The 26,212-nt window shown below is 39.1% G+C and overlaps 3 protein-coding genes across 8 annotated transcripts; 1 reads left to right on the plus strand and 2 right to left on the minus strand.

Moving 5' to 3' along the window:
* Nucleotides 1–430: 430 nt before the first annotated feature.
* LOC134538950 (spermatogenesis-associated protein 17-like) lies at nt 431–8,012 on the minus strand. 4 transcript variants are annotated; one of them, XM_063380573.1, is made up of 7 exons: nt 7,879–8,012; nt 6,262–6,433; nt 5,523–5,690; nt 5,296–5,438; nt 4,162–4,252; nt 3,700–3,812; nt 431–2,284 (listed from the first exon to the last, which is right to left on the minus strand). In XM_063380573.1, exons 2-7 carry the CDS (start codon nt 6,340–6,342, stop codon nt 2,125–2,127), a joined length of 756 nt encoding a protein of 251 aa, XP_063236643.1. In that variant the 5' UTR covers nt 6,343–6,433; nt 7,879–8,012; the 3' UTR covers nt 431–2,124. The 4 variants fall into 4 exon arrangements, with proteins under 4 accessions (XP_063236643.1, XP_063236641.1, XP_063236640.1 ...); XM_063380571.1 differs by lacking the exon at nt 7,879–8,012 and adding an exon at nt 7,180–7,709 and having other exon boundaries at nt 431–557; nt 6,262–6,492; XM_063380570.1 differs by lacking the exon at nt 7,879–8,012 and adding an exon at nt 7,180–7,707 and having other exon boundaries at nt 6,262–6,492.
* Nucleotides 8,013–10,142: 2,130 nt separating this feature from the next.
* Nucleotides 10,143–14,158, plus strand: LOC134538951 (heat shock factor-binding protein 1). The gene is made up of 3 exons (XM_063380574.1): nt 10,143–10,454; nt 11,789–11,855; nt 13,939–14,158. Exons 1-3 carry the CDS (start codon nt 10,353–10,355, stop codon nt 14,025–14,027), a joined length of 258 nt encoding a protein of 85 aa, XP_063236644.1. The 5' UTR covers nt 10,143–10,352; the 3' UTR covers nt 14,028–14,158.
* A 933-nt stretch (nt 14,159–15,091) lies between these two features.
* LOC134538949 (CBY1-interacting BAR domain-containing protein 1) lies at nt 15,092–24,801 on the minus strand. 3 transcript variants are annotated; one of them, XM_063380566.1, is made up of 7 exons: nt 24,682–24,801; nt 23,063–23,164; nt 22,605–22,733; nt 20,850–21,030; nt 20,029–20,253; nt 15,672–15,818; nt 15,092–15,295 (listed from the first exon to the last, which is right to left on the minus strand). In XM_063380566.1, exons 1-7 carry the CDS (start codon nt 24,711–24,713, stop codon nt 15,197–15,199), a joined length of 915 nt encoding a protein of 304 aa, XP_063236636.1. In that variant the 5' UTR covers nt 24,714–24,801; the 3' UTR covers nt 15,092–15,196. The 3 variants fall into 3 exon arrangements, with proteins under 3 accessions (XP_063236636.1, XP_063236637.1, XP_063236638.1); XM_063380567.1 differs by having other exon boundaries at nt 15,668–15,818; nt 24,682–24,785; XM_063380568.1 differs by lacking the exon at nt 20,850–21,030 and having other exon boundaries at nt 15,668–15,818; nt 20,029–20,243; nt 24,682–24,785.
* Between the last annotated feature and the right edge of the window lie 1,411 nt (nt 24,802–26,212).

Raw genomic sequence — 26,212 nt, forward strand, 5'->3', positions numbered from 1 at the left:
TAATTACGTTAATTAATCGCGAGCTCTCACATTGAATCTCACTCCATAAGGGACCGAGCGACAGGTCGCCTGTCGCCAGTGAAAGAATGCTGGCAGTTAGCGAAACTATCCAGTCTGTCATCGCAGACTCCAGCACTAGCTTCTACGCTTCGGGAACTCATCTCCCGCCACTCTGTTTCAAATGCTGGGCATAGAAATACCAGTCTATCACAGGAACTGATCGGACTTGCTTGTCTGGTCTCACTGAAGTCGCAGATCAGTCGGTATTGCTTCGCTACAAGTTCCCACACGACGAGCGAGTCATCTAGTGATCACCATTGCCACCAAAAACCCACGAACTAAGTAGAAGCAGATTGTCCACCAACAATGATGGTGACCTCTTAACTCTATAGAGAGAGAGACACACAAACACACACAACTGTTACTGATATACCTTTGTGCTAGTCTGATTTATTTTTTCTTTTTATTTGGACATAAATCTAGCATACATCATACATGAATTTAATTACAATGACAAATCACCATCCTGGATATCTTCAAATGTCTTCTTTTTTATCCTGGAAAAGAAAAATTTAAAAAAATAAACCAGCCTGGAAAAACATTGTGGGGTTTCACAGGCTTACCTCACTGTCTTGAAACAATATTGAACTGATTGAAGTAACCAAGTTTGTTGTTAAGTGCATCATACATACACACAGATTGAATGAACTTCACATGGTTGGTCATTACGTCAAACTGGACTTACTGCGACCGGAATATTTCTCTCCAAACGAGTTTGTGGAAACACGTTCATAAATTATTGAATTATAAAGATCTTTCATGGTCTAATTACATCTGCAAGCTCATACTGTAATTCCCACTTTATACTTAACCAGGAACATTAACATATACACACACACACATATATAATAAAAAAAAAACAATTTTGTAAAAAAAAAGTTTCAACGAATACATGCACATATACCAAATGTAACTAAACTAAGTAAGTATAGATTACCATAAATTCTTGTGTTCGTAAATGAGAATTAAGATTAACAATTTTTCTGGGATTTAAATAATTAATTGAAACATTCTTTATATTATTAATGCAACGAGGAATTTTGATTTAGTCCAATTCTTGGACATACGCCATTGCAGTTTTGCACTGTTTGTCATGGATAACTTCAAGAAGAAGAAAAAAATAAAGAAATAAAAATGAAACCATGCCCACAAAGTACAGGCCTGTTGCTATCCCAGTGTTCATCTGTGCTTTTATTATTTTTTTCATGACTAAATTCCTTTCACGGAATTCTTGTGCTGTCTGATATTTATGTTTTAAATGTGTTCATCTGTGCTGTTGTATTGTGTTGTCCTTAACCTGCTTAGGTACACTGGTTTATCTGTTTGACATAGCTGATTTAGGCTTGTCCTGTGTGGGTTTATTTCTTCATTTTTATTTCTTAATTTACGTTTTTGAATTTTTTTCATGACAAAGAGTGCAAAACTGTAATGGTGTATGACTTGATGTAAGCTTTTGGACATACGCCATTGCTAAGCATTTAAGTGATTTTTGACAGTGATATGCGGCAATTCTTTCACTCATTAGCTAATGGCTGGCTTTCCGGGTTATTTGTTGAGCCTGTTTGCTGTTGACCGGGGATTTGACTGCGAGTCCCCTAGGAATGACTGACTCCCTTACTGCTGACATTTACAGAGAAAAGTCAAGTTATTGGAACATTGTGATAGATCAATCGTTATATTTTCCAACTTCCTCAGAGAAATATGCATACCGGGCATTGATGTTATCTTTGAAAGATTTGTGCGATGGGAGTGCATGACTTGATGTAAGCTTTTGGACATACGCCATTGCTTAGTACATGTATGTCTGTAGAAGAAAACTACAAAAAAAAATGACAAAAAAACACTAATTAAGCAAAAAATTGTTGTTTTTTTTTTTTTTGTAGTTTTCTTCTACAGACATATGTGTGCTAAGCAATGGCGTATGTCCAAAAGCTTACATCAAGTCATGCACTCCCATTGCACAAATCTTTCAAAGATAATGTAATGGTGTACGGCTGATAAATCAATCAGTTGTAAATGTAAATGTAAATGTGGACGACCATGCATGTATCTGGAGCACCGAGGTCACTGGTAGCGGCAGCCGCCCCGCCCGACGCGGGTCACGAACTCGGGCCCGAGGTCGCCCGAGGGGTGGCGCTGCCTGAGCACGGGACGCGGGGTCGGGAAGGGCCCGGGCGGCAGCCGCAGGTCTCCGTCATCGTGGCGCACCAGCGGGAACCTCATGCTGCGGGGGACACACCGTGCCGCCTGCTCAGTGGCCGGTCCACCGGAGGGATCTCCCGTCTTCCATCCCGCCGTGTTCCCTCTTCCGCTTGCCTCGCCCATCAGGTGGTAACCATTACTCAACTGATACTTATTGTTCAGACATAGAAATCAAATTTCAATTTTGATAGCAATTATAGGGTGACGTGTTTCTTTGAAACATTCAAACAACATTTTACACTTCTGTCTACAACTTCCGAGACCGCATGTTCTCCTGCACTCCAACAGTCTCGGCAGGACTTCTAGCCTCCAACCCAGCCTCGGGATGAAGAGGAACACACGTCGGTGATCTCAACAGCTGGCAGTTTAAAAGAGAACGTGGCTCGATATGCACCACCACAATAAGGTGGAAAAACGTTACTCTTTGAAATTGGGAACACCATGAGAAATCCACTGTTGGCGAGAGAAAGCCGAGTCTAGTACAAAGGCTCCATCTGCTATATTCCATGACCTTCACCCCTGACTCTGCTGTGATGTGTTTCAAGCAATATAGCAGAGAACCTCACACAGCATGGACACATGACAACATATCGCCAGAAGTAAGAAAATGTTGGTTTCTTACGTGAGGATAATAGGAATCGCATTGGAACACTGGTGCTAGTTTAAATGTACAGGAGGCACTTGTGATTTTTTTTTAATTTGATACAAATATCAAAATAATTTAAGTTCACAAATAGGTATGTACTTTCTAATACTTCATGCTCAGATATGTCATACGGGATAGGAGCTTTGCTCCAAACAACAAAAATCTTTGCATTATTCCAAGTTCAAGATATTGACTGTATAAGCTAATTCATTATGCATACATTTGAACAGCAAATAATGAAAACAAAACTCCCTAATTCACCACAAAAGAATTGAGCTTAAATTAAAAATATTTTTGTTCTCAAACTAAAACAACCTGTAGATAAATATGATAAAAATTATGTGTTTAGGTCATCATTTAGGCATATATTTGCTAGAAATCACTTTAAAAAGGTATTTATAGCAAATGTATTATTACCGGGAGAACATGTATTGTGGTGACCCATGAAGTCATTAACAGCTATTATATCGCTATATGAATATATATGTGTATATACACACACACATACATAGATGATCTATGCATTTGATAACCATCCAAACATTTAATGGGTACTCTATTTTGACAATATAAATATAGTGTAGTTGTCATGAGCACAGTGTTACAAAGCAATATGTTTTACACTGGAATGCATGTTAGAATATCAGCTATTACGATGTTTTGTTTATTCATAGGTAATGAGTCCATTAATAATATTTTTTCCAGTTTCACTACTGAAAGGGAACAAGTTGTAAACTACTCTGAGTGACGGCAGTACGAGTGCTCGGTGGTGCTACACAATGCGTCATTACGGGCTGTGCTGTGGAGGAGTCCCCGTCACGTCGTCTCGGCGGGGCTCCTCCACCAGCAGCCTCGGGGAGTCACCGCAGTCGCCGCTCCTCCACCAGTGAGCCAGGCAGCGGCCCTGCAAGGACAGATCACTGCATCACTGCTGTCGCTGGCCGTTGCCACCAGCTCCGCAGACTAGTGTTACAAATCTACACTAAAATACACCCTCTCGACCAGTAGATGTTTCCCAGGTATGGTGATAATGCATCCTAGCATATCTGTTCACTCCTTTAAATTCTTGACAAAGGTTTTTTTTTCCCCGGTCTGTTGGATATTAAATTAAAAGAAAAGTTTTTACTCCTTATATTATGCTGTAAGGTAGGCAATGTGCCTGTTAAAGAGTCCAAACAGCCTTGAATAAAGATGATCCTCACAAGTTGACGTAAAGTGTTCAGAGTAATAGACTGACATACCAGGGCACGAACCTGGCACTTGCGCAGTGACATCCGCTTCTTGCGCACTGCCTTCATGTGGTCGGCGACGTGCGCGAGCTGTCGCTCCAGGTCGGACAGTTCCCTGCAACAGAGGGACGCTCCACCCTAGCGCCACAGCCCCGTGAAACACATCCTTCCTGCGGAGTTCAGGGCTGAGGCTCCAAGGTAGAACCACTACAGACCACTCCCAGACTTGCACCGGCGTAGTTCTGATGTACGGAATATGCCATAGGTGCACCGCAACTCGCAATGGAGGTGACACACTCTGGGAGTGCAGGTGAGGTATAGATGCTTCCAGGATTCCTTCTAACATATTGCTCTGGAACCTACACCAAAACATATTTTTCTTTCATTGTGCTCTTAGGGTTTTATTGAGAAAGCATCTGGAGGCAGATGTCGCAGATGGAATTCTCGATCCGTTCAAAGGAAAACCAGCTTGAAGAAAGGATGGCCATAAGGCATCGGAAAAATTACCTAGAATCCACAATCCCTGTCTCCCCTTGGGTTCTAACTTAAACAGTTTCTCATAACAGTCAAACACTTACACATACACAGTCAACGCAGCTCATAACTTAGTTGTACCCTGTTGTGTGACAGAAACTTCTATGTCGCACGTGAATTTTCCAAGTAGCGGATGAAGGGGCAAGTGACTTGATCTAAGTTGCAGGAGACAGCAGAGGTAGGGACAAGATTCGCAGTTAGCCTGATCAATGTGCCCTTGCCTATAGCAGGACATGCTGTACATGTTTTTAATTTCGAGGCTGGTATCTTAAATTACCAAGGGTTGCAGCTTGGTACCCAATAACTTAAAATTTTCAAGAAACATATTCTTAACGGAAATAATTATGCCACAATAATTACCCACTCATGCCTCTACACACAGCGCAACGGACTTGAACTCGAAGTTACCTAGTTTCTGAATTCAGGCCAGCCATCTTGATTTAAATGTTCCCTGTTTTCCCAAAAGAAGTCAAAAGAAAATGCAGCATGGCCCTTTAGCACCGGACATTACCACATCCCTGTTGCTGTTGAATAGCATTGATTAGCTGACGAGATGTAATGAAATGTACTATACACTGACTTGCAGGGGACGGCTGAATGAGTGTCCAGCACACGAGGACTCACATGCTCCCCTGGAGACTGTATATGCCGGGCTGCGAGTGAGTCCTGAGCAGGTGGTGCAGCTTGAAGAGCACGAACAGGACCCATTCCCGGGCCTCCTCCTCCAGCTCATCCTTCATGCGGTCCTCCACTTCTGCCTTGAACACCTGGAAGCATTCACCTCGCCCGTGAGCGCACGAACCCAGCTTACACGCTCCTACTGCATCTGCAGCATCTGCAGGGGTGCTCACCATCATCCGCTGGGCGAGTTCGCCGTTCTTGCCGAGGACACCACGGATCCAGGACCGTAACAAGTAGTAGTCGAAGACGCGAGTCCTGACCACGTGCCCCCGCCATGTCTTCTGGATGATGGTGGCCATGGTGTCGAAGTGGCGACGACTCAGTTCCTCCACCCGCGCCTGTGGGGCGTCGTGCTTGGATTTACATTTCAGTGCTGCTCTTTGAATGTTGATGGACTATATTACTGCTTGATTTGGGAAAAAGATATTTTTTTTACATTGACATCCCCAAATATATCAATTTATTATAGCACTAAAGTCATCTAGCTGGAAGTACAGAAGCACAATGGGTGACTCTGGTTTGGCATTTCAGCTGATTTAATGTCTCTTTATCTTCAAGTACCAAACTCACTGACAGTATTTCTATTGTCAATTTTGCTCTACGGAGTCTACATAGGTAGTAATATTATGATTTTGTAGGATAGACAAAAAAAATTATAATTTGACTCTTATCAGCTGTTCTTAAAATGTTATTGTCAGATTTGAATACCTATATAATTTTTTTAAAAGTTATTTTTTTGTTAACAAATTATATTACCTAAATAAATGCAGAAATTTCTGAATTATTAAGTAACATGCATTGCAAACAGACAGACAATAAAAAATAATTGCTTTTTACTATTGAAATTTGCTTACATGAGTCTGGAAATATAAAATAAAAAATTACTAACACGAGAGTGAGTGAACTCACAATAAGGAGCGACACGAACAGCTTCCTGCCTGAGTATCCCCTCCAGACCTTCTGTATTCTCGTGGCAGCTTCGTGCAGCATCCAGAAGTGCTTCCTGGCGAGCCAGCCTCGGTAGCAGCTCTGTATGCAGCGGGCGGCCAGGAACTCTCCGAGTCTGTTCTGCTCGGCATCGCTGCAGGCAGACCATGTGTGTTTAACACAGGCGAACGCACAACAGGCCATGTGCACCACCTGTGACAAGTGGGTTCACAACTGAAATCTTAACTGTTAATTTCAGCCAATGAAATTTTGCAATGTATCCGACATCTGCTGGCAGTGCAAGTAACTATATTTACTACCAAATGATTATCCCGTGACATCTGACCAGCAATTTATGTAATTTTTGAGTTAACTATTCTAACCACGACACTTTTTTTTATTTACAATTTTTGCTAGGGACTTATAAGTAATAGCATTAATTCATTTTTAAAGCAGGAATTACACCTCAGCATTGTACTATCTCAACAATTTCTTGCTCCAAAATGATTGATAAATATGAACATTTCTCTAGTCCCACCAAAATGGTTTCCTACTCTACTCTCATTGGTTGCGACCGTCCTATGTGCCAATTAAATGTTTGAACTTTGTACGATAACTGAAGACATCAGACACAGGTGACCTAAATCCAATGTTGAATTTTTAAAACTCTCTTCTAAATAGATATTTTGGGACTTTGAGGCTGTCATCCTGTTGGGCATCGTTGTATAACTTGTACAGTATATTTATGTTTACGTTTTCACTGAGATAAATCCTTTTAGACTTTTTCCTGCAGTAGTGGCTTTCTGTTCCCCTTATCTTATTGATAAATTCTGACAAGGCGTTTTGCTGTATTTTTATGAGACTTTCGGTCTCCACTTATTTTTTCATAAAGATGCTCACCTTCAGACTTGGCAGATTTCACACACATTACTTGCATGAAAAGCTTCTTGCAACAGGCAACATTTTTTTCCTTGGACGTTATTAAGCGATATTTGGTCGAACCAGATTTTGGTCAGCTGTTATTGCTTGTGGCCAATGGTCTGCGCCGTTTTACTGCGAGAACATCAATAAAACTAGAACTGAAGTTACCCTGAGCTACTTTATCCGACACTAAAAGTTTGTTCCTAAAGTACTTAGTCATTAGGTGAAAACTTATTGCACTTGAAAGTGCTTACTATTGTGTCGACAAGGATTGTATGTGTTGAAGCCTTTGAATTGCAAGTACTCTTTTCATCAACCCTATTTTTCTTCCTTTTTCGGCTGCCTTCATTGCTCACGCCAACAGACACTAAATTGTCTTCAATGTCACTAATTTTTAGTTTTAATAATAATAATTAACTATAAACACATTTGACAACCAACATAACAGCAATTATAACCAACATAACCTGCAAACTCTCAATGTAAACAAGAGAGCAGCAGAGGATCATAGGAACAAGAGATAGCTCTGTGATCAGGAGTTTTGGAATTTTTTTTTTTTGTAGTTGATAGTGGCCAACAGCCTGAAGCCCACGACCATAGGGTAATGTGTCCTTATTCGAAGCATTATCATATCTTATCAATCAAATCTCTGAATGTAAATTGACACCCATGTCTTACCCGGGACTTGAACCCAGAACCCCTCGCACCGCAAGCCTCCGACTGCGCTACGGAGGTCGGTTTTTGGAATAATTCTCTTTTAATCATCATTGCTGCTGGATTAAACTTCGCTTGAAATAAATTACAATTTTCAATTGACAAAATCAATGGGATTAATTTTTTTCTCGAACGGTTTTGTGTAATAACATTAATTCAGAATGACCAATCCCTAAACAAAAATACCCTCTGCTTATTTCTTGATTTTTTGTGACTAAAATATTTTTTATTGACATTCTCATTTAACATGTTTATCATACTGTTTTCATATGACCAACCTCCAGGCAGTGGCAACAAAATAATTCCCTGTCATGTAAAGTGTCTAACTTTTCAACTTCACATTTCCCTTTTGTGTGTGTGTTTATTTTTCACCATTGAAAACGCCTTGACCTTTGATATTATTTTTAAACTTTATTTTGATCTCAACTTGAACTCCACGTTCATAGCGATTTTCCACAACTATTTCCCTAATTATAAATACGTAAATTTTTAGTTATTTTTGTCTGAAATCTCCGGACTACCGTTAGTACCACTTTCACATTGCGTGGCATAATGCCATACCTTTCCACGTGTAAAACAAGTGATACCTTAATTTATCTTCTCAATTGTTTACCACATTTATTATTATTGTCTTCACAATTATAGCATTTCTTACCCCGCGAAACAACTATTGTTGTCCCTAAAAATTGTTTATTATTTTCACACTCCTGCACGGCGCACCAAATATTGTCTACTTCGGTAGCCCACTTGCAGACGTCTCTTAACGTTCTAAGCTTTTCAATGAACGCGCATTCCCACCGCACCTCCGGCAGCATGTTCTCAACAAATAGTAAAATAAAATCATCATTATTTAAAGTAATGTTCATCGCATTTACCTGCTCACAAATGTCAGTTACATATTCAACCATATTTTTGCCTACACTCTGGAACCTATATATTCGTTCCGTACGTAATTTTCCATCAATCCTGCATGGGCACACATTTTCCCATAGAATTTCCTTCGTTTCCTGTCATTCTGACAGGACACGCTATTACAGCTGTGGATAGTACTGGTACCTCGTCTTTGCATAATGTCTAGAACAGTACCTTGTCAAGGTATATATCACTGTAATGAAGGCATGCTTTCTGTGACATAGTTCCGATATGAACACGAGATAGATAAATATAATTTATGTTTAGGGACTGTAGATGTGGACCACAAAATCTCGATACTATATAAGCCTATAAGCTGTATTTTTATATTTACATGTAGAAAATTCTGTGCTGTGGTGCAGGGAGCACATTTATAAAAATCGAAGATGACTTAAAATACAAAATTGGATATTTTTTGTACTTATATCAAGTTTCCTGGGTAACAGTTTCTAGTGCTTGATACATGTATTTTTTTTTGTTAGTAGGGGGATTTTGAACAATAAATAAATAATTCAAAATTTAAATCAACATAATTAAAATAACTTACTTGACTATTGACACTAGAATACACACTGGTGTATGGATCTCCAGTAGTAGCCATACGCGATGTAGCTTTTACACAATAACATACTGTCTTCAAATATTTAGAAAAGAGTTTTATAACTTTGACTCCTCAATAACCCCCCTCTTCTCCCGCATCCGCCCCTGTTAGTTTCGCACCTTAGACTAATTTGAATGAGTTTTGTGATGGTTTGTGTGTCGTAGGAATACACTCTTTTTTATATTCCTTAATTTTTTACAGGAAAAAAATAATTATTTTTTGGGAATTGTGCCCATTAACATGGTTACATTTGGTAAATATCCTTCTTTGTTGCTGTACGTCTATGTCGTTATGCAGGAAATATTTATATAAAAATTTGGGTTATAAAAACATTAAAATTTGAAAATACTTACTCTTCTCGTAACTGTATTTCGAGAAGTAAATTTGAAGCATCCTCTAGCAGAAAAGCAATTGATGCCATTTCAAAGTTATAAATATTGATAAACTGTAATGAAAGTCCTTAACATTGTTATTATTTACTATGTTTTCTAGTGTTAAGTAAAACCGCGGAGTAACAATTGTAAAACAATATAAACGTCATCAAGAGAAATTAAATCCAATGTTACTTCTGATTTAATTTAAAATTTTATAGATTAACTTCACGTATTAGTTATAGTAATTTTAAATAGGTAATTTTTTTTTTAATCATACGGGAATTATATAAGAGGTAGTTTATTAAAACGTATTTTGAACGCTATATATTTTGTTTCCATAAACCCGTACCGTTGTGTACCAGGCGCTAAATTGCGTGTGATTGACGGCCTTGTGCCATTCCCCGAGTGGTACGGCTGTACGGTAGGCGGATATATCTTTGCTGCTAACGCGCTGTGTTTATACTATTGAAACATAATTTCTAGGCGCACTTGACGGACTTATAATTTTTTATTTGGATCGTCAGTTTTGCATGAAGTTTGTAGAGTAAATAATGGCTGACATTAAACAGGAATTGAAAAGTGCCGACGATCAACAAAACTACGCGGGAAGTAACAGCAATGATCCAAAAAATGTGCAGGAGTTAACCCAATACGTAAGAAACAACCATTTACAGTACATTTATGTTTATCTAAGTGAATTAAATGATACAATTAAAGCAATACATATTCTTTGTTTCACCGCCAATGTGTACTGGTAATATTGGTAGATTAGTGCCAATCAGGGGCGTAGCCAGGGGAGGGGGGTTAAGGGGTTCAAACCCCCCCCCCGCCCCCCAATTTGCACCATTAATTTCTTATTCATCACTCAAACAAATTTCATATTAAAATTAATAAAATTTTTACCATTACAATATTTAAATTTAAGTACTGAAAACTGCTAAAATAGCACTATTTTACACATTAAAATCCAAATTTTCCCGGACCCACCGCTTTACTCCGGGGGGGGGGGGGGGGGGGGGGCATGCTTCTTAACACCCCCCATACACAAATCCTGGCTACGCCACTGGTGCCAATAAACGAATTTGAAAGTACAGGATGCAGAAAAAGGCATTTTTTCATTTGTGATCATACCTGATCCTTGATATTCTCAATTATTAAATCTTTTTCAATAAAAAAAATGCTATTAATATCTCTATCTGTACCAATAAGCAAGAAGTTTCACCTCTGTCGAGCTTGGACTCCTCGTACTCATATTTTGTTTAAAAGACCCTGTAGATACTTCAACTGCTGGAACGGGAATTTTTTTGTTTCACGTACTTTTAAATAAGCTACAATGTTTCCCTTAACTGCAATAGTAATAACAATATTAATTAGGTAGGGTATGGTTTAGTAGTCATGCTAAACAGCAGTGGTGGTCTTACGGAAGAGCGAATGGAACTGTCACCCTCTCTTCACCTCAAACCCACAGAAATATATGATTGTGTGTGTATTACGTGTAAACACTTATTATTTAACATTATTTAGTGCTGCTGGTTAACAGCCTTTCGTGTCTTGGTTAGATAACCTGCGAAATTCACCTTTCTTTTCCATTCACATTTAGAAACCGAAATCAGGTTGAGCGAGTAATTCTGGAATGCGAGTCCAGTCTCTTACCGCCTCTTTATTTTTTAATAAATATGTTTTGGTCTGTGGTATTTTTTTTTGTAACACCAATGAGACAGCCATTTCCCGCTTAAATACTCAAACTTTCGCTTCCAACACCTTATGTCAGATAAAAATTGGAAGGTTGTGACGTCACCGGAAAACGTCTTTAGGGTAGCCATGTTTGTTTTAAAAGTTGGGTGACTTAGTTTCCATGGAATATTTCGCATGTAGGACGGGTTATAAAGTATGATGGATGGTATGTACAAAGTTCTGAAGCCCAGAGCGCTCACACTTAACACTAGACCTAGCTGCCGTCTTGTGCACTTCCCTTGTGATGTTCCAGGTGCAGACACTGCTTCAGGGCATGCAAGACAAGTTCCAGACCATGTCTGACCAGATCATCACCAGAAATATCCTTTTACACTTGCGCCTGGCACAAACACGCTCCCCAGTTGAGATCGGTGCTTGCGTCAGCAAATTAGATCCGCACGATTAACCACCTTCTTTTATACACACACAGTTCTTGCATGTAGACAAAAGTCAACTTCGATTTTCATAAAGTGAAAAACAGTATTTGGCGCTTAATATTTTTTCAAAGCTCACTGGAGATTAGAGATTTGTTTAGAATATAAACACACCTAAACTATGCTTAGAAAATAAATTTTATACATTATTATATATTTTAAGTGTTGGCTAAACATATTGTAATGGAATGGCCTTCGGTGTTACGTAAAACACATCATGTTGTTATACACAAGAAAAATAATTTGAGGAGTGGCAGTTGCTGTGCATAGAACTATTTAATAAATTCTGCATGTACTATAGCTGCAGATATGTAAGGAAGTCCATTGCAGAAACATGATTCCAAAAGTATAGTCTGTCCCAAGTGCATGCACTTTTTTTTTAAATTAATTATTCACATGAGGCACTTCTTGGAAAGCCACTTAAATTATTCTATTTACTAGAGAAAAGTACCGTGTTCTTCAAAGAACTAGTATGTTCAACCATTTACCTTTTCTCCTCCCCCTTGGAAATGACATGTCAAACTAGGAATTATGATAAAAAGTTACTTTACAGAAAAGTGTACTTGTTCATGGCATATACTATAGTTGTAATGATAGCAAAAGAAATTGAGTGCAAAGTGAACAAAAGTGTGGACAGGAAGTGGTACTTGTCTTGTCCAAGGGAGACGTTTAGTTAGGTATGGTTATAATGTGAATTTATTAAAAATCTTGCACAAAAACAAATTAATGAACACAAGATAATTTAGGATAATACCCCATTGATAGAGACCTGCAAAATTCGCGGATTCATTCGGTGATAGGCTAGAATTCAAACACATACACCTCCTAGATAATTTTGCTATTGGCATACTGTTCATCTGGACGAATCTCAACCAGTTATAAACCCTCAACCAAAGAAGGATCGAATCACAGACAAACCAGCTGAGACGACTTACAAGTCGGCAGCCAATGAACTTGCGTTATTTGCCCGAGTGTACAGGGGTATGTGCAGTCTATCCTGAAGGCCATTGAAACCGCGAATTTTGCCGATCTCTACCCATTGATTGTAATTCTGTGAAGTCATCTGCAGGAATGGCAGTTGCCAGGCCCCGACTTACGACGCTCTGGGCACCCCCCCCCCCCCTCCTCCACTTTTTTCCATCTCCCTCAAAGATCATACAAAAGTACAAATTCAAGATTATTTATCATCACTTTTAAAACACCACCTCTGCAACTAAATACAAAGGTTGTTGAAATGCATAGGCTGTTTGAATTTTTCCTTATTTAAATTTAAGTACCTGGATGACTGTTGTGTCGTTAAAGTAGTTACTCCCAATAAGAAAAAAAATGGTATTATTACTCACCAATAGATGTCAGGAAGAGTCATTTATGTTTAAGTTGATAATCGATAAAGTTGATTGATGAAAACACGGATGAAATGACATTTTCTCAAAATGAATCCTAGCTAGATCGATTTATTGCCCTGCATACTAAATTTCATGAAAATAGTTGGAGTGGTTTCCAAGATTCAGGTTATATATACATACATACAAGAATTGCTCGTTGAAAGATACAAGATAAATGGTTCTTGATTTTATATGGCTGTTATAACTACCGTAATAATGAGTTATATTATACTGTGTATTTTTTTTAATGATTTTAAAATCAATTTTTACAAAGTAGTTGATTTAAGGCCTAGTATTTTTAAGCGTACTGCAATAGTGCACAAACTTATATTTCCTTTGACATGTATTTTTGAAAATCAAATCATTACATGTGAAAAAAAAAAAAATTATTTTTTCCAGTCCCTGCATTATTGTCAGATTTTTTTTTCACACACTTCAAAAACTGGCTCACTGGGCAAATGCCCGGTTGGCCCGTTTATAAATCAAGGCCTGGCTGTTGGAAGTCAATGTCTGTATGTTCACATCATGTAGTTTAACCCCCGATTGAGGCAACTGTTGCGGAGTGCTTCCTCAACTGCAGCCACTCGACGAGATGGGCAACCGGATAGACGACCTGGAGAAGAACATAGCCGACCTCATGACCCAGGCGGGCGTCGAGGGACCGGACAAGTAGACCCGCTCTCTCACCAAATAATTGTTTTTGTGTATTTCTTTGTATTGTGTTTCTCACGTTAATGAGCAGCGAACTCTTGCGATTCCTAGAGTAACTTTGATGCAATAAAATGTAATTTTTACAGTTTTTAAGGTGTGTTTTACTCGAAAGATTTGCGATGCGCAGTAAGGTTTGGTAAAGTGTTGACATGGAAGTTCGCTATTATTTCCATGTACAGCGCGTGTGACTTATCGACCCAGTCCTTTGTGTTGGTGTTCCAAGGAAGCCTTTATCCAGGTTCAAACCAATGCACTATTTACGGCATCGGCGAGGTGACGCTGTGATGAAATGCACTTGCGTCTGGGAGAACCTGAGTTTGTTGCAATGGCTTCCTGGCAGGTGCCGGGATGGTACAATACTGTCGGTCATAATCATGGGCGACTTCCTCTATAACTTGTCTTACTTGTATGGTGTGTGTCCGTCTAACGATCTTGTCCACAAGAATACAAGTAAAAAAAAATCATCAGACTCTTAAGGGTTAGTGAGAGCTCATCAAGTAACTTGCCGCATCAAATTATTGCAACTGAAACTAAGTTAATTGGGATAGCCAGTTTCTGTTGTCAGGAATCCGCAAGGGTTTCTCTAGTGTAGTGAAGCAATAAGGAACAATACAACTCTAAACATTGCATGTAGAAAAATCTCGCAATTGTATTACGACTTGCTAACGAGTATTGGCCGAGGATAGAATACAGTCTGACCAATATTCAGACTAGATACTGTGTGGATACCTAGACTGATGGTGAGGTGATGGTCTTTGGTTTACAGGCATGGATTGAGAAGGATCTAGGAAAGGCAGAGCATATGCTTTAAAAGTGGATGGCATAACCAAGGCCATTGTAATTTAGTGACTATGTCCAGCTGCTGTGGCTTTCAGTCTTCACATACTCATTGCATAGTCAGTGCATCTTTCAAAAACTATCAGATCAAACACTGCATTTTCCAGGCACCAATTCTCTTTGTAGGTATGTAGTAAATGACAACATGGTTTATGTAAGTTATGTAGGCGGTCAGAGAATCTAAACTAGTCAAGGATAAATTTTATTTTTTGTATAAAAAAAAACTGAACTACAGATAGATATAATAAATATTCCTTATATAAAAACAAGCAGCTTCAGGCATGCAGACACTCGTCACTTGAAGAAACCACTCTCGTGCCTACGCTGCGTCTCCTCTGACGTGGCGGAGGAGACGTCGTCCGCAGCGAAGTCGTGGTCGCGTCTCGGAGACTCCTGGACACCGCAGAGCAGAGTTAACATCACGGCTACAAGCAGCCAACCAATCATAGCAAAACTAAGATTTCAAACAAAATTATGGCTGTCTCAAAATTTGTCCTCTCTTTGTTGCTAATGACTGTGAAACAGCTGTAACAGTAAGTAGCCCAGAATTTACAGGTGATTAGTCATCTGCCTGCTCCCCCTCCCCCCCTGCAAACTTGTGAAGAGGATGGATTAAGTCAACATGTCAACCACATTAAGAATATTGAACTGATCTCTCTCCCAAAAAGCAGTACGACATGCATCTGAGATGGTGAATCTCTAGCTTCCCTGATTGTGCAGGCATGATCAGGGAAGCACGGACGGTACAGGCGAGAGCGTGCGTACCCACCGCAGGGGGACTCCGCGCGAGGCGCGCCGGCGGCGTGGGCGTGCTGAACAGGTTCGCCAGGAAGGAGGTGGAGTCCCGCAAGGACATCCTCTTGACCGTGTCGAGGCGTGCCAGCGTCTCCGGCACGCGCATGGCTGCCTGGAACTCCTGCAAGCAGTCCGCTCTTCGCACCTCTCCGCCCCTCACCCGCGGGAACCCCTCCAGCCCTGGCCACTGCCTCGCTAGGTTTGCACTGGTTGGTTAGCTAAGTGTGTTTGAAATCGAGGGAGCGCAAATCTGCGGGATTTGCAAGGGAAACACGTTATGGCCCTAGAGTTTTGTGCGTTGGTTTTAACTGACAAATCATCGTTGGATGGGTGATTGTATGTTGTATACTGCCCATATGTCGGCCTAAATGTGTGCAATAAATTAAAAAAAAAATTAAAATGAATGGAATGTTTTTCCATTAAATATATTTTTGACATATACATTTACAAACCCCTTTTCAGTCACTATTTTGCAAACACAGCTGGACCCCTTCAGTAAGGGGCTACTCAATTCTGTCCTGCGATCTACGCTCACGTGCACAGTGATAGCACAAGTTATTACCCACGAACTTCCTGTTACTCAACACACATTACCTTCCACACAGTTGCTAAAATGGTGCTAGCCCTTCCCCACTACTCAAGAAATTTCATTACTTAAGGGTGGCAACAAATTATGAATTCAAAGTAGAGAATCTCAAGTTAACCAGGATTTTTATTTTTAGTAATTTTGCATCTCTTTTTATATGTCATGTTGAGCGATCCTAGAGCTTTCCCCGACATTTATTAAAGGTGGAGACATCAGCTACTTGCCTACCAATATTTATAGTGGCAGCTTTGTTTACATATATAATTAATGTATCACTGCATGAAACATTTAAAAATTAAACAAGTGTTGCAAGTCACAGTGATTTCTCCCTAGATTATGCATTTTTACCTTCACCTGAAGTGCTTCAGCTGCCATCTTGCAATGGCTGGTCGAAGAGTTAAAATCGATTTTCAAATATTTGTATTTACTGGAATGTAACATTAATTTTTTTTTTAATTCATCCATAAAAGGTTTGTGAAAGGCATTTTATACACACACATAGTAAAACCCTTTTAATAAAATTTCCTGCCTAAGTTGTAGAAAATTTAGCACTTGACCTACAAATACATACTACTTTATCCTTTTAATATGTTTAAAATTTTCAAGGAAATTCTTAACAGGGTTTTGCTGCAGCCTTAGGCTAAAATAAAACTAATGCATATATAAAAAAAGTTTGAAGCTCAATCTCATATGCCATGTAGAATTTTTTAGTCATTACTATTTTTTTAAAGAGCTATTTCTTAAATTTTAACTCAATACATCCTTCGCATTTGTTGTTCAGCCAGAAATATAATGTTTATTGAAAAAATGCCTGCAAGTGATAATTAAAAAGACTAGTACATCTTATAAAGAGGTGACATTAAATAAAAGATTAGGGTGCTGTTTTCCATTGATATTAGAATCAATTTAACACAAACTGAAGTGCAAATAATGCATATTACATCCAAGTGATGAAATCATAACTACGTGGTTGTGCTAACACAGTTAATCAACCAACAACAACACACTGTGCACCGAGTGTTATCAGGAGCTGAGCAACGTTCGGCAACGCACGGACAGGCTTGCGACAATGAGCGGTCAGCACTTGTCCTGTGCTCATGTGATATGAGTCAGGCTTGAAGCATCACCACACTCATCTGTGAAGATAACTCAAACCCACGCTGTAATGTAAAACACACATTCACAGCCATGCAAAGCACAACCAGTAACTTCCTCAGGAAAACCGCCAAAGTCAAGGTCTGGTCTGCTAACAAGTCCTGGATCAAACTGCAAGTCATGAAATAATTCCTAGCAACCTTTAGCCAACTTGCGTTTTATTATATTTTTCCTCACATTCAAATATAAATAGGTATTTATGGAGACTGACCATTTAAATCACATGAATATTATCTGTAAAAATGTTTCAGCCTTCTAATATTCTCTCTCCCACTACAGATTTATCTCTCGCTATCATGTATGTGATGTAAATTTGATGGTATTTATCCACAACTGGTACTCTAGGCCAGTCAGTCGCCGAGCAACAAGCACCAAGGGGAACAGTACCTATGACAGCGTCGACAGCACGAGAAAGCAAGCAAACACAGTGCGGACATGCAGCGTGCAACACGACGAGACCGTGAGGGAATGAGCGAGAGAGTTACCGCGTGGAGGCCGCCCCTGACCTGCAGGAAGTCCTGCAACACGAGCGCACAGGTGCGCCAACATCGCTTCTGCCCAGTTTGCACTTTTTTCAGTTCATTTCAAAAGTCCCAATTATTTGAAGTTTCAGCATACCATGTTCACACAACCCTAATACACCCAAATATTCATATTTTAACAAGCATTTCTGTTCGTTAAATCCAAATGATTGAATCAGTACTACGTTTATTTTGTTTTATCATAATTATTTTTTGAGTTGGATGGTGTCCCGAAACTTGATAACAGTTGGGAAAGAGACCATTCCCGAACTCCTGGAAAATAATTTTTCTCCTCTAATAATACTTTGGGAAAACCATTTTTTTTTTCATAATAAAATCACCAACAAACTAATATTTATGTTACAAAAAAAAAATATTATGTACTTTGTTTTCGTCACAATCTGTGTCACGTAACAAACAGCAACTTTGCAAAAAAAAAACCGTACAGATATCACATTCAACACTCAATCATAAACGCTGTTAAACGTAAAAACTCAGAATTAATTAAGTAATCAATGTGATCAAACTTATTTTTAATTTTTTGTTTTACATTTGACGAACGTAAACAACTTTACCGTTATCTTTAGGTCTCATCTCATTGTAAACTTCACGAGAGCAGCAATGAAAAATGTTGCCAAACATTTCACTTTCAAAATGACATAAACTTAATTTTTAACAAATAAACCAAAAGAAACCGTTTTGGTTGCAAATATTTATGCCACAATTTTCTGTTGGATTTTCAGAACATCAGCAATGATGTTTTAAGTTTTTGCAGTTGGTCATCATGTATGATCAAAAGTAAATTACAGCAAATGAGAATGTAATTCAAAAGTGGACGTAATAACATGTTTACAGTAAATTTTATGATTTAAAAATGTGTGGTTTCTAAATATGACATTCCTAGCAGTAGTGGCAAAATATATCCAGGTGTTAATTAAGCACCTATTTGTAAATTCTTAAAGAAATTACCTGATAACAGGATGCAATTCACTTCTGCCCTTCTGTTCTAAAAACTGAGTATGGTTCAACAACAGGCACACACAGACACATTATACATCCTAAAGCTACAAATGAGTTAGTAATTCTTTCGTATCATGAAAATTTACGGAACAGAACAGGGAATTATGTGTTACCTAATTATTATTTGTCCTTGTATATCAATATTTTTTTTTGTGAACTTGAAATCAATTGGGACTATTAATGGTTTATGGGATGGATTAGCTGGTTTGAGAGAAATTTTAATAATACGTAAATGTTTTTTTTTCCTGCATACCAAGTTAAGCGACATAATTTTAATGCTGTTGCTCCCGATCCTGTCATTGAAAATCAAATATCTTTCCCGAGCGAAATCCCGTCCCGTTTTGACTGTGGACTGATAACACCATCTTCCTGACGGAACGACTCACCGCGGCGGCGCAATAACAAAGACCTACTAGTTGCCAGCACTGCCATATAGTGGCGCTACCTCGGCCAGCAGCGCGGGAAGTTCAAACACAGTCTTGATACAAGGAATGTCTCAGTGTCCCAACATATTTACACAAATTTAAAAAACATCGCAAGTCCAATCATACACAAGTCCAATCCCGCCCCGAAGCCAAAAAATGTCATTCCCGACCACCTGTAATTATTTTTTGCTTTAGTTGCAAAGCGTCCAGTATTTATCAAGCATATTTGGACGTAGTTATGCAAAAAGGAACCAACCCACATGAAACCTATTCTGAGTATTTTGAAGTTAAAGTTAATTATAAATTGTAATTCTCCTATTGATAACATAATGTGGGTATAATTTTAATGGTCTAGTATAAAAACAGATATAATAATAGCAACGGCGGTACGATCAACCTTATACTATTTTATTTATTTTCCAAATAAAATATAATAAAATTGTGGGTTGGTTCCTTTTTGCATAAGTAGGTCCATTTGAAGTGCACCGCCGACCCCTGGCGGGGGGAACAAAGGGGGGAGGATAGGTGTGGATAGGTGAGGATAGGTGAGGATAGGGGAGGATAGGTGAGGATAGGGGAGGATAGGTGTGGATAGGGTAGAACAGGGGCGGGGGGGCAGGTCACCTGGAGGTCGGCGTCCTCGTTGACGGCCGCCACGTCGCGGTACGCGGCCGTGAACAGCTCCAGCTCCTTGGCGTGCAGGCTCATCTCCGCGGTGATGAAGTCCAGCAGCACCGTGCGGGCGTCGCGCAGCTTGCGTCTCTCGAAGGCGCTCGTCTGCTCCTCCAGCGCCTTGACGGTGCGCGACACGTCCGCGCTCGCCTTCAGCAGCTCCGACTCTGCCAGCGACTGTCGCGCGTCAAGGACCACACCCGGACCGTGGAATACCAGCGCTCGACGTTCCAACAACTTTGCTGGAGCTTACACCATCCAGTGACCTGTTTTGTGCATTCTAGATCATGAATAACGGTTATGAATAACTAACACAATATATAACCATCTCTGTTGATTCTTAAACTAAACTTTCGGTTACCACACAACCGGCCAAAACTCTTGCACGACAATCGTAAACCATTTCACTAGTATTTTCAGAGTCATAGCTTAAGTATACTACTGATTCTCAATTTTTGATCGTAGGTAACAACCAGGCTCATGCCACTATGGAAGATTCCACACCTGCTCACACGGCTGCCTGTGGTTTTAAGTTAATTCGACAGGCTTCCCACAAGATAGAAGTCTCAGGCAATTGGATGATTTTTTTTTTTTTAAATTACTCCTTGTGACAAAAGGGGTTGCGAGATGATTTTTTTTTAAATTTTTCCTTGTGACAAAAGGGGTTGCAAGTGTAATCTGTTTATGAAGAAAATACATGAAAAGCATATATTGAATTAGAAATGTGAAACCGTGCGCCACTGTGCTAGGTACGGGACACGCCACGAGGATACGATCTGGTGCCGGTTGTGCGGGTTGCGCTGGCGCAGGCGGTCCAGCTGGCGCCGCCGTGCCAGCTCGCGGTCTCGCACGGCCAGAGCCTCCTTCACCTCCTGGCGCACACGGCGGCACAGCGCGTCATACTGCCCCAGCTCCCCCGCCACCTTGGCCTCCAGGCGCTGCACGTGGGCGTCCCTGCGACACAGCCCGGCGCCGCTCGAGCCCTGCGTTCCGTAGCGTGAACAATGGTTACTGTTGTTTAAGGAAAACTGGAAGCATATTATATGGAAATGTGCTCAACTCGTCAAAAGCATGTTAATCCAGTCAGGGATGCAACTAAGGGGTGGGGGGGGGGGGGGGGCAAGCAGGGCATACGCCCCGGGCGCAAAGCTGTGGGGGGGCGCCGAAATCGCCGGCTTGCATTGTAATTCCCTACTACAACTGGTAGTGGGTTGATGCATGGAAGTTACAGTAGCACAGAAACTGTTACATGTAGGTATGGAAAATGCGCTTAAATAGCACCATTTTTCCCGTGGGAGGTCCCCCCCCCCCGCTTTTTTTGTGTGGTATGTGCAAAAAAAGAGGGGGGTGGTGGTGGGGGGGCGCATGAATCCATTCATGCCCCGGGTGCCAGAGACTCTAGTTGTGGCCCTGAATCCAGTTAAATGTGCTGCGAGTCGTCACGCCAAAAATTTGACTTGCTTCTTCTTTCGAATGAACCTTTCTCCGACATGGCGTACTATTGGGAAAGTGCCCGCAAAACCGATTCCTTGTGACGAACGTGGCAATAACGTTCGCAGGCTTTCCACAGCCATTGTCTGAAGTAGCTCGGCTTCTGGGTTGTAGCTGCGTCCTCGGCGAATAATTCACCGACGTTTCGGTCGACATTGCAGTCACCATCATCAGTGAGCAGTTACCTACAGCTACCTACAGTAGGTAACTGCTCCCTGATAATGGTGACTGCAATGTCGACCAAAACGTCGGTGAATTATTCGCCGAGGACGCAGCTACAACCCAGAAGCCGAGCTACTTCAACGAACATGGCAACAAAAAACCAGCATACAGATTTTTCTGACTTTACGTTATTCGTTATATGTATCCCCTCCAACCCTGGAGCCTCGCATTACCCCGCCACCTGTGAATCATTTTCACTTCAAAAAATACACCTAACTAAACAATAATGTAGATGTACAACCGTGTGATAGCCGCCGGTTGTTATTAAGAAAGTTCTGATGCTGTTTTAATTATTGTGACATATTTTGGTGCTTATCATTTATATTTTCTTTCTTGGAACCATATTTATTATATTTTTAGTGTTGAACAAATTTTGTTCTTTCTGTTAAATTTCTGATATATTTTTTTTAATTTTGTTGATACATGTATTTAATCTTTAACAAATTTAATTGTGTTTCAGTACTTGTACCAGTATTATACATTTTCAACTGACACACATCCCAGAGACTATACATGTGGTATCAAAAAAAATTGTAATAAATAATTTTAAAAAAATCAGCTATGTAAGTCAATGTTAGTAATGGAAAATAGGAAAAAATTTACATGAAAATATGTGGTTATATTTTTCCAGACAACTTTCTCATCCTAACGATCACTGTTTTAAAAAACAAACAAGCTAAGTTCGGTATGGGATATTGGCTTTGTAACTGCAATTGTGAATTGGTGCTTGAATTTCCTGCTGCATTTAGAGTTCCCTCCTCCTGTAGCAGCCACTCAGGCAAGCTCGGGGGCCTGCCAGAGGTGCAGGCCCTCACCTGTAGTCTCCAATGGCGGCCATGACGGCAGAGAAACTGAGCAGGCCGGTCTTCAGCGACCTGTTCACGCTCTCAGCCTCCGCGTAGCTCTGGACCGTCTGCGACAGCTCATCCCCCTTGTCTCTCAGCCTGCCAACACGACAGAAACCCGCACACAATATTACAACACATCTCGGCCTGCCAAGACGACAGAAACCCGCACACAACATAACAACACATCTCAGCCTGCAAACACGACAGAAACCCGCACACAATATTACAACACAGTCATAGCTGTGTGCCACATATCTGAGTTTCTCCATTGATCCTGATATGATGTCATAAACCTGTATACACCGATCTTGCGGTAGATGCTTGCTGTTTTAATTTACTATGTTGAAAAATCCAGATCATAAAAAATAATTGTGCTAATGTACAGTTTCACAACTATCAGAGAAGCACACCGTCAATGAACATACCTGGAGGCCTTACGCGTGTATGCCGCGAACGACGTGCAGAGTTCGGCAAAGTGCTTCTCCACCGTGGATATACGCTCCTGTATGAACCGAGCCTGCTGCTCGCTGCAACCACACATCCACAACCAGACTGGCTTATTTTGACAATTAACAATGGGTCTTTTATAGACCCTAAAATAGCTGTTACCCATAGCACAACAAAGTTTTAAAGTCACTGATTTCCGTAAAAATAATAATGGGATTCCAAAAATTGTATATTTGAACATTACAGATTTAAATAATCGTGGAGTTAATTTTTTTTTGAACAGAGAATATTTTGGAATAAACAGACAAAGCATTACTGGAGACTTGCTGAAGGTTGAGTGGTCACATCATGTGTCATGCTAGTTTGATGGAGGGTTGTGTACTGCACTCTATATTTTTCGCAAGTGGAACAAGCCAGAAATAATTATAACCTCCAAATGGTTTCGAGATTTTTGTGTGCCAAAATTGTATTAAGTTTTAATTTTTTGAAGCTTATTTAAATCTTTAGAAGCTTACATAATTATTTGATAGTTTAAGTTTGAACACATTTTAGATAATTATTGGACTTCTTGGCTCTATAGAACGGATAAAAAAAAATCTGTAAAAACGGTTTTCACACACTAAACACGTCCCTGAATTTACCCTGAAGGGATGTTTCATAATTCCTACTAGTTTGTAAAAAAATAATAGTTTATAGCTTACATTCGTATACCATAATTGGATGTCTCGGCTTCGGGAACGAAAAGTAAATAAAAACGGAAAATATGTTTTTGAAGTACTAGAGACGTCTCTAAATTTACCTTTTATACATGGTATAATTCCTACTGGTTTATGAAAAAGAACAGTTTGACACATTACCCTTCGAGGTAAATTTAGGGACTTGTGTAGTATGTGAAAACCATGTTTTCTATCCGTTCTAAAAACCCACGTCAGATGAGTTATTGCATGAGTTTAATTAAGAGTTTAATGAGTTATTGCATGGCTTACATGACTGTCAAACCAACCTAATAAGAAAATAATTGTGAATTTTAACTATGATGTGACCTCTGCTAATTCATACTTATTTTAATTGTTTAACATAATATCCATTATTAGAAAGTTGTAATATAACTTTTATGCTAGCTAATGTATATATTGTACATACATTAGAAATAGTGTATATAATCATATACATGTATTTCATAAAAATTGTAACCATGTTGACAAGCCCTATATTCTAAGAGCCACTGCTCATCAACTGAATCTATTGGGTGCTAAGAAAATAAATAAATATAAATTTTCGCCGAAATTTAAGTTTCAACAGTAGGCAGCCCATATAAGGGAAAATATTACGACGGAAGAACGGAGCTGTAAATCGCTCCACGACTGACGAACGAGGATGGAAAGAACAGACGCGACGGGCTATTATAATTCCGGCAATACGTTGTAGAGTTGCCTGGGGCCGGTTCCATTCATTTTGTTAATGTTCTCAAATAATCACCCCTCACTGTTTTCGACATTATTATCGATTCACTGTAGCCTACAAATATTCATGAACTTATTCAGAGGTTACACGAAATAAATTAAATCATATAACTCAACATTACTCAACTACATACCAAGTTCTGTTCTGAGGACGATTCGCCTTCATTATTCGAATTTGAAAACGAACAGCGAAAAAAGTCACAACAAAACAAAATTTATAATATAATAACAACCATTGCCAGCTTTGCCAAAATAAGGACAAAATATTACGTTGCCAACTACGAAAAAGCGATAGCATACGAAATACACCAATTTGGTTTTAAAACTTGTTTAATAATTTGATACAATTTATTTTTAGACAAGCGACCGTTAAGACATATAGCACACATTTTTAGGTTTTCGTGAGTGTAAAACAGAAATTAATTTTAGATATTTACATTTTTTTTTTGCTTAACTATTAAATTTAGAAGCGTCAACGATTTCAAAGGGAAATATATTGGTTACCATCCATGATTGCCAACTTCAGGCGGTTATCTTTATTATTTAGTTCGAAATAATGAGTTATCATTCTTTTAAAACAATCTATATATAATTTTAATTACACTGTTGTATCTAGTATGGCACCATTCTATTTCACCTCTTCTCCTCAAAACAAATAATATCAGTTGTCACATTTCGTTATTTTTTTTAATGAAGAGTCAGACTAAACTTAAAAAGTAAGGTTGTTAAATTTCTTGATCATGAATGTTAGTACCAATGAGGCAGTTTCGGAGAGTAGCCTTAGCTTGTACGCTTGACGGGAAATTTCCGCGCGCTCCATTCTGATTGGATAACACAACGTTCTCAACATTTAAAACGGAGACTTAAAGACCAAAGATCCATTTTACATATTCAACTAGTTTTTGTAACATTTTTAGTACCATAGGGCTACCATCACCAAGTATTTTCTTCACTCTTTACAGTCCAATATGCGGAAGTGTGTACGACTGTCATTTTGTCTACAGCACACAAAAAATTTATTCTTTGTGCGTTAACCATCCTGAAACCCTGAGCAAATGGCATCCAATTTTAAAGTTGTATCAATTAAGAAAAACTATAAATTTCTGTTATTTTATTTATGTACTACATTATTTTTCGTGTTTATTTATGATTCATATATTTAATATGAAATAATTTATGCAGACATAATTCAAAACTCTGAAGTGAAACATTCAAAAAGTCAATTGCTAACACTTTTTGACAGTGTTTAAAATGTTACATATAATTTGTTTTAAAAATTCTATGACAAACACAGGTTTTTTATATCAGAAATTTGCAGCTTGCCATTGTGATAGGTCCAAATTTTGTACTCTGAAAATGCACAGTATCAGAACAAAAATTCCAGGAAATAGGATTTATAGATATATTATTGGTATAAAACTACTATATATATATATATATATATATATATATATATATATATATATATATATATATATATATATAGTTATGATTTCACTAAGATCCCTCACCAACAGGCCCAACATCCAATCCGGGCCACTTACTTCAAAATGCCTCTATACAGTTTTTGCAAATTTAATTTAAATAATTTGTTTAAATATAATCACGAACAATTAGTTAAAAAGCCCGCCTTAACCTGTTTCGATATTATAGAAGATTTTCTCG

The sequence above is a fragment of the Bacillus rossius genome, chromosome 14, assembly GCF_032445375.1.
Source record: "Bacillus rossius redtenbacheri isolate Brsri chromosome 14, Brsri_v3, whole genome shotgun sequence".
In the NCBI taxonomy this organism is placed as follows: domain Eukaryota; kingdom Metazoa; phylum Arthropoda; class Insecta; order Phasmatodea; family Bacillidae; genus Bacillus; species Bacillus rossius.